This window comes from Nematolebias whitei, chromosome 5, assembly GCF_014905685.2.
Source record: "Nematolebias whitei isolate Nwh7 chromosome 5, NemWhi1, whole genome shotgun sequence".
Taxonomy (NCBI): domain Eukaryota; kingdom Metazoa; phylum Chordata; class Actinopteri; order Cyprinodontiformes; family Rivulidae; genus Nematolebias; species Nematolebias whitei.
The window spans coordinates 15,387,290-15,396,099 of NC_056502.1; the positions used below are offsets into that span (position 1 = coordinate 15,387,290).

Genomic DNA, 8,810 nt, shown 5'->3' on the forward strand with positions numbered 1-8,810 from the left:
AGAGACGAAGGTCCTGGTGGCATCCTCCTTATATATCACCTGGCCCTGGTGGGAGGGGGGGTGGAGACATGCAGCAGTATTTTGAATGAATGGGTGGGGAGGGAGGATGAACAGGTGAGACAGTGACAGTGAGGATATAATGAGCAGGTAGATTTTAGCCACTGGTCAGAAATCCCACAAAGAAAGTTCTGCTTTGAGCTAACCCAGAACTTCTCCATCATGCTGATTTGAATTTTTCGGCTTAATTCCATCAGTCTTGATCTCCACCCCCCCATCCATCACCAGGCCTGTCCACATTCTTCCAACTACCACTAAAACCTGCATGGCCTCTATGATAATTCAGCAACTTCTACACATTGTTTCAAGTGACCTGTGAAGAAAACCTGTTTGGAAATTGTTTGGAGCGCAAGATTTTAATCCTGAACGTCACGATGGTCCATGTACGTGGCTGAAAATTAAAGGGGACTGGGTCTTTCAGTCAGTGGCCACAAGGCTGTGGAACAGTTTGCTCCTGCAGCTTCATTTTGCTGACTCTGTGGAGGTTTTTAAAAAGCAGCTGAAAACACTTTTATTTTCCCAGGCTTTTATGTCATGAATTTTTTATTGTGTTTCTTATGCTTGTTTTATTCCTTGGATATTTTAACGTTGATTTTTATTGTACATCGCTTTGTGATTTTATGTCTGTGAAAATCACTTTATAAATAAACGTTACTTACGTAATAAATAAAAAAATGAAAAACTTTCCCATGTTGGGGTGTGTATTCTATACCAGAACTTACGGTAATCAGTCCAGAGCATTAACACTGTATACTTGCCCTCCAAAACAAACAAAAAAATTGTACAAAACGCCAATAAAGGACCTAACAGCCAAATACTGAGTCAAACAGAGCAGCAGGATCCACTGGCAGTTACCAGACCCAGGCTTCACCAGGCCTAGACTACACTAGGACCAGGCTCCACCAGGTCCAGGCTTTAGCAGGCACAAGCTCCACCAGTCCCAGCCACTTCCAAGCCCAGCCACCACCAGGCCCAGGTCCCACCTGGCCCAAGTTCCATCAGGCCTTGGTTTCATTGGGCCTAGGCTCCATCAGGTCCAGGTCCCACCAAGCACAGGATACACAATGTCCAGGCAGGCTAGTCAATGTGACTGGTACGTTCTCATTTAAACTTTGTCTATTTATCTGAAAAATGCCACCTAAAAAGTGTGATGAGGACATTGTTTCTCTCTCAACTGTACGTGACCTCGGATCAACAAAAATCTGTTTATAATGAGCAGACAGTATTGATTTTATATATTTTTAGATCAACATCACAACCTGATATGCATCCGTTTAAAAAAATTAACAAATTTTGAGTGTTTTGTCATGTTTTGTTGTTTTAAACATATTTTTCTGATAGTAAATATGTGTTCCATGAAGAATCACAAATGGATGTTGTCAGAAAATACATTGTGGGCGTTTGTGTTTGTGCTTCTGGTATCGTTTCAGATCCGCTCAGATATCAGCTGTGGGTTATGTGGGACACCCGTGTGTGTTTCTGGCCTCCTGCTGATCCAGACAGATCTCAAACTGAGATTCTGATGAAAAAACACAAAAAAACTGCTGATCTGAGGAACACAAAGTTGACTCTATGGCACCGTGAAGGTGTTATTTCCTCCTTCAAGGTGAACAACCTGCTAAAGAAATATTCCAGAAGAACAAAGATTTTTATTGCAATTCTCATAATAAAATGCAAAATATTAAATTTCAATTTAATCCTGTTTTGTGGTGATTTATTGTAAACTGTAGTTTATATTTATAACTGATCGGTAAAATGTCATATTTCACATCTTTTTACACATGTTGGCCAACTAATGCTTAAAATGCAGAAATAAATGTTGACTTGTCAGATTATACTGATGTATAGGTAGGTTTGTAACATGCACTGTAAGCACAGCTTCATGCCCAACAACATGCGCATAAAAATAAAAAATTCAGTGCAGGAGCTTTTGTTTTTTTTAGCACGTAAAGCCACAGACATGTCTTCCAGCTGTTCATGGAGGATTCCAAGGTGTTTCCAGAGTGGCTGAGAAACATGTCTTAGGGCTTCCCCAGTGTCTCCTCCCAGTTGGACATACTTGGAACATGTCTCTAGGGAGACGACAGGGGGGGGTAACCCTATCAGATGCTTGGACCACCTCGACTAGCTCCTCGATGTGGAGGAGCAGCAGCTCGACTCGGATACTGAACTTCTCTGTCTCCACATCATCTCCCAGCCACACTAAGGAGGAAACTCATTTCGATCATTTGTATATGAGCTTTTGTTCTTTTAGTTATTACCCAGAGTTCAACAGAGAGCTTCACCTGGCAGATCAGTTTCCCCTTCTCCACAAAGGACCAGCACAGAGTTCACAATACAGCGAAGTAGCAGCGATGCACCAATCCATGCTTGAACTCCTCCGTTTGCGGCAGCACCTCACTCGTACAGTCCGACCTTTTCTGACCGAGGACCATGGCCTCAGGTTGGAAAACTTTAGTTTCCTGATGCACCATCATGTTTGCAGCAGAAGTCTGTTTGCAACTGCTGAAGGATGCCAATAATCTGACATTGCTTTGCTGAACAATGCAAAGCTTGCTTGAAACGAAATCCCCACGAACGCATTTGTTGCTTCAAAATCTGCGACTAAAACAATTCATTACCAGAATCAATTTGTCTTTACAAAAATCCTCAGTGCAAACTTTGTTTAGTGGGTATGACTCGGAAACGCTCGCTTGAGACAGAAAATAAGAAGTGAAAGTTGTGAAAATTATAAAACTGAAAACAAGAACAACAAAAAGGAATACGTGTAGTTTGGATTTTTAAAAGTGTTGTGTGAAGTTATCGTCTTTTCTTCGAGTCAGAATTTGATCAGTTTGAAACATCGAGCAGTTCTCTCAGGGTTGATGAGACAACAGCTGGTTCCAGACCAAAACAGATTTCTGCCATCTTGAAACACCGCAAGCTCAAGTATTTTATAGCGGCTCAGGTATTTGCTTTATTTTTTTTTAAATATCTATGCCACTTTTACATCTGAGTGATTTTTTTTTGTTTGGTTTGACATAAAACTTTGATTATTGACCCTGAAGATTGTATCCTCAGTGGTCCGTCACCTGTCAGGGTCTGAATCTGTTGTTTTGTTTTTGTGTTGTTGGGTTCGTTCACTTCTGATCGTGTTTTGTTTCCTTTGTGTTTTCATTTGTTTAATCTTCGTGCCATCAGTTGCTTCTCCTCTGCCACGTCCATCTACACCTTCTCCTTGTTTCGCCCGTCGCTGCTGCAGCCATTTCTCTCATCCGTCCCAGTCTTTACAATCGTTCCGTTTTTCTTCAAGCGTTGCTCTTTTTATGCTGCGTCAGTTTGTTTTCTGTGCGTGCACTCAGCTCTAGGTTCTGCTGCCACGTCAGCCTTTTTGTTTTGTTTTACAAGAAGCTTTAGTTTTTTGGGCGAGTGGTGGCGCTGAGGTTAGAGAAGGTGGGCCTGTGATCGGAGGCTCACCGGTTCGACTCCCTGGACCGACATCAAAATGTGGATGGAAAAGGTGAAACACCCACACCTGCCTCCATCCTCACTTGCTCCACTCTGGGTGCCTGAGCAAGGCCCTCCACCCCCAACATCTGCTCCCCCAAGGTGTCCTAGATGGCAGCTCTCTGCTCCACACACAGGGCTGTGGTAGCTCGGTGGTCTGTGGTTGCATCAGGAAGGGCATCCGGCGTAAAAACAATTGTCAAGTCTTCATGCGAGTTAGTTCGCTGTGGTGACCCCTGAAGAAGGGAGCAGCTGAAAGAAGAAAAATATAAGTAAAGTTTTGTTTTTGAGCTCGAGTCGGTCCATATGAAACTAAGAGGAAAGTAAAGTTGTATTAAAATCAATTATAAAACATGTTCAAATGAAGCACTATAACGCTTATGATTGTTTCGCCACCATGCTTTTGCATTGGATTGTTTCTCTCACATGCTCATTACGCACAGACTGGCTCAGACTTCAGGGTGAAGGACCATCTTGTGCAAAGTGACGGCAGCATTAAGGCGTATAAAAAAAAAAACTACTATGAGACTTTTCATAAATCCACTTTGGTCTTGACCTCAAAAGAGAGCCGTTAGCTGAAACAAGAGCCTATTAAGTACTGATAGTATTCCCACAAACACTTCAAAATATACAAACTGCTCCTTTAATATTAAAACAAGTCAGTGTGATGTCTGCTGTTCAACCCTGTGGGTAAACTATGGTGATGCACGACTCTGTTTCCAGACAATGGATCTTTTTGAAACTTTGTTATTAAAAATACTGCAGTAAGTGTCACCAAACCTAAAATTATGACCACTGAGTGTTATTTTATTCAGCTGCAACAAGCTTGATTTATTAGAAGTTGTTGTAATACAACCATCTGCTGACTTTAAACAAGTAGTAACAATTCAAAGTTACATAAAGTATTTTTTTTATGTTATTAATCTAACAAGGTTACTTCAGATCATCTGGATGGATTCTTCCATCCACATTGAAGAATCCATCCAGATGACCTGACTTAACCTTGTTAGATTTTTCTACGTGGATTATTGAGCGTCAGGACGTTATGTTATTAAGTTAATAATTTAACTGTTACAAATAAATATAATTTATTTTTATGTTTTTTTTAAACATTATGCAAACTTTTTATTTCACATTCCTGAAAGCTGCAGTTAAAAAAACAACAAATACACCAAAGAATGTATATTTTTTAAATAAAATCATATTTATTTTACAAATTTGCACAGTTACATAACAGTTGTGAACACTCGTACAAGTAAACAGACAGTCATCTCACCCACACCACACACACACACACACACGCACACACACACACACACACTCCATCCCTCTCACACGCAGATGGTACAAACGGGCACCTCAGCAGCATTTTTTGCTCCCTTCAAGTGTAAATCAGCTCAGATTTTTATCCGTCCTTCCCATTCCACTGATTTACAACGCTTCCGTGACTCAGGCAAACAAACAAAAAGAGGTGAAGAGTGAAACGTACACATAAGGGCGCTGCACTCCTCGTTTAGGCAAATGTTTGCAGCTGAGGTGAACTTTTTCAGCTTCAGAGCTTCAACAGTGAATCGTACAAAAAAATAAAAAATAAATAAAACAGCTGCTTTCAAACCCTGGATATGCCTCAACACATGGCTTAGTTTCTACAGACTGAGTTTCCTTGTGCTGGACTTGTGTTTTAAAGCAATTGTGCTCAAAACCTAAAAAAAAAAAATCTATACAATTTATTTTCTAGCAGCAAATGAAACTTAGTTTGATTTCACTGCCAGATGCTGCAAAGGAATTTATGTAAAGAGGAAGTGATGAAACTTTACAAATAAACAAAGAAAGCAGAAAAGGCTTTGATTGTCTTCACGCAAATCTTTGCAAAGGAAGATCTTGAGGACTTAAAAATAAAAATAAAAAGTTTCAGGGAGGGAAACGGTGGAAGAAAGGCTGAGATCGATGTGGAGTCAAGAAGGCCAAACACAATAAAGTGAAATTGAGTGAAAAGTACAAAACATCTTTAGCGTCCTAACTCCGGTTTGACCTCCCTTCATGTGTTTGTCTCCAGTGACTGACTGGGAGACTCCATCTCTCCTTCCCTTCTGGTTGTGGGGTTCATCTGACCAGAACCTGCAGTGCAGAGTGTCACTGTTGGCTGATTTGGTTTAGAATGTGCTCCGTCGGACTTTAAAGTGTTGCAGAACCAGAAGCGACGATCAGAGGAACCCGCGGGGCTGACGGTGCTGCTGGTGGGTGTCAGACCTCCACCTGGCCCTGCGTCAGGAAGGCCCTGAGCTGCTGGGCCGCGCTGACGATCTTCCTCTGGTGTCCCAGCAGGTTCACCCCGAGGTTCTGAACATCTCTGGGGAAGAGATTAGATGAGAAAAATTAGCATTTTATGTCGAGCTAAATAAAAAAATTAAGAGATTATTTAAATAACTCACTCCATAGTGAGTCGGCTGACTCTGTCTAACGAGTCCAGGTCCGCTTGATCAAACTCGTCCTGGTACCGCTCCATCTTCAGAGCTTTGAGCCAGTCGCTGACCGTCGCCACAGACGACAGGTCCGTGGGCGTGGGGCTGAGCAGCGGCTGCGAACAGCTTCTGTAAATGTCAAAAAGGATTCATAAATACGATGGAAGGGACCGTCACCTGCTGCTGGCGGCGCGTTTGGAAGCAGCCTCAGCTCACCGGGTCGGCTCGGCCTTCAGGGAGGCCGGGTGCCGGATGAGCCGGTCCAGAGAGGAGAGGACGGAGTCGAAGCCCAGCCGGTCCGCTCGTTCCGCCTGCCAGCACTGAAGCATCAGGGAGTGAAGGGCGGGAGGGCAGCTGTGGGGGGGCGGGAGCCGGTACTGATCCGCTACCGCCTTCATCACCTGCAGACACGGAGAGGAAGACGTTCAGCAGAAGTAGGGCAGATGGTGGAGCAGCTCTGTGCGGCTGGCTCACAGAAAAGGTCACTGATCACTGAGCGGCTGTAAAAGCACCCGGAGGGAAATTATGGAGATTTCAGCCGGTTGGCATTTGATAAACTGATAAAATATTCAGGAGGAAGGAAAAAAAGTCAGAGAGCATTTATTCAAATACTGGATCAGCATGCAGACCTGGAGCAGTCCAGGTCTGGACTTTTATTCTGCTGGAAAAAGATCTAAAACTGCAGCTTTTTTTAACGATAAATTATTTTAACCAGCTTATTTCTTTATTACTTTTTAGGAATATAGGTAGACTTACATAAATTATTTTTAAATTTTATTTTAAAAAAGGTGCAATTTTTATTGTTTTACAGTTTTTCTTCTACATGCACATTTCTTATTGCTTCCCATTAAAAAGGCGGGTGATAAAGTCTTTGCTGTGTGTCTGTATGCAAGTGCTCTCTGCCTGTTAGCAAAAAATCTGATGGACCACTGGATGAATATGAAGGAAACTCTCACAAAGTCATCATTAGATGCTTTATTTTCACTGATTAACTTTTGGAGTCAACGCAATTCAAGATGGCCACTCAGCAAACTGACCTCAGCCAACACAAAAACAGCTACAGCTCAGTCAGTTTGACAGATATGGAGCTGAAGTTTGACGTGGTAGTAGCTGAAAGTTGTTCACAGCACAAACTCTGAGCACTAACAGATTGTACAAAAGCTGACAAGATTACATAAGATTGATAAATTAACTTAAATCTCTGGAATTAAAGCCCCTAAGCCCCTTTTTAACGCGCTCATAAACAAACTAAGCTGATCTCTGCACACCCACCTCCTGATTGCTCATGTCCCAGTAGGGACGCTCTCCGTAGGACATCACCTCCCACATTAAGACACCGAAGCTCCACACGTCACTGGCTGAGCTGAACTTGCGATGCTGAAAAGCTTCCGGCGCCGTCCACCTCACAGGAATCTTACTGCCCTGATGGAGGAGACAAAGACAACACTGACTTAAATCAGTGGTCAAATAAACCAAACTGAAGGAAGCGCCAGGTCCCTGAACGCACCAGAGAGGCCGTGTATGTCGGTATGTTCTGGTCCAGGCCCCTCATGAGTCTAGAGAGGCCAAAGTCGGACACTTTGCAGACCAGGTTGGAGTTGACCAACACGTTTCTGGCAGCCAGGTCTCTGTGGACAAAGTTTCTCTCGGAGAGATAACGCATCCCTGCGCCAACTCCCCTCAGCATCCCAACAAGCTGGAGGACACTGAACTGGCCTTCGTTCTCCTGCGAAGGAAGCAGAATGGAGTATCTTAGCTGCAGCATGGGATCACATGGAGCAAGTGCCATCTTACAAAAAAGAAAAACATGGAGGTTTGAAAATGTTTTTTCACCCGAAGGAAGCCATCGAGGGGTCCGTTCTCCATGAACTCCGTGATGATCCTCTCCGGAGGTGAACCAGTTACAACACCCTCCAGCTTCAGCACATTGGGATGATCAAACTGCCCCAAGACCCCCGCTTCACTGAGGAACATGCCCCTCTCTCTGTCGGACGCCCCCCAGCGAAGGGTCTTCACCGCCACCAACACCTCCCTTCGGCCCACGGGCCGGTAACGACCACGGGACACCTCACCAAACTGGGCTGGAGCGGAGAGGAAACTGGTCACACTGGAGTTGACGGTTCAAACACGACTTTAGAGGATCTCAGCTGTACCTGCTCCGATCACCTCCTCGATCTTGAGGTGAGCGGGATCGATCTCACGGGCGAATTCTTTCACCGCCTCACTGGGGTCTTCATAGGTCGACGGGTCCACGTAATACTTCACTCCTCCTGGGGTTGAAAAGCAAACGCTTGGAATCAAACCACAGATTTATAAACATGACGTGGGATTATCTTCCAATGCAAGAGAGCGTATTAATAAAAATGGATCCGTGGTTATCAATAAACATTAGCTGAATTAAGTTGGATAAAATTATATTGAAAAAAGTTTCACCCATTTGAGCTGCAGAGGAGAAAAAAAATCAAGAATGAGCGAGACACCAGACAACATTTAGATCTGGGCTATTCAACTGGTGGCCCATGGGCCACTTCTGGCCCGCGGGTGACTTCAGTCCGGCCCACCAATGAGTTCATTAAAAAATAAAAATAAAGGGGTTTGGGTTCTGTTTATTGTATTTATGATTCAATGCAACAAAATAAACAAATTTAAAAGTAACAGATCACTGTAATACTTGGTTTATTTACATAATGACTTTAAATCGCTTGATGTCCGGCCCCTGAGCTGCTGACTTTCAGTAACTGTGCCCCCTGAGCATCATATACAGTATATATATATATATATATATATATATATATATATATATAT

At 43.2% G+C, this 8,810-nt stretch overlaps 1 protein-coding gene across 1 annotated transcript in view; it reads right to left on the bottom strand.

The window, feature by feature from the left end:
- Positions 1–5,573: 5,573 nt before the first annotated feature.
- ephb6 (eph receptor B6) overlaps positions 5,574–8,810 on the bottom strand; it is a 37,798-nt gene continuing 34,561 nt past the window's right edge. The window contains exons 12-18 of the mRNA XM_037676611.1: positions 8,159–8,275; positions 7,839–8,086; positions 7,513–7,731; positions 7,278–7,427; positions 6,222–6,406; positions 5,976–6,131; positions 5,574–5,893 (exon numbers count right to left, since the gene is read on the bottom strand). Of these exons, the coding sequence (XP_037532539.1) occupies positions 5,788–5,893; positions 5,976–6,131; positions 6,222–6,406; positions 7,278–7,427; positions 7,513–7,731; positions 7,839–8,086; positions 8,159–8,275 (1,181 nt within the window). The 3' untranslated portion in view covers positions 5,574–5,787. The remainder of the gene's footprint in view (positions 5,894–5,975; positions 6,132–6,221; positions 6,407–7,277; positions 7,428–7,512; positions 7,732–7,838; positions 8,087–8,158; positions 8,276–8,810) is intronic.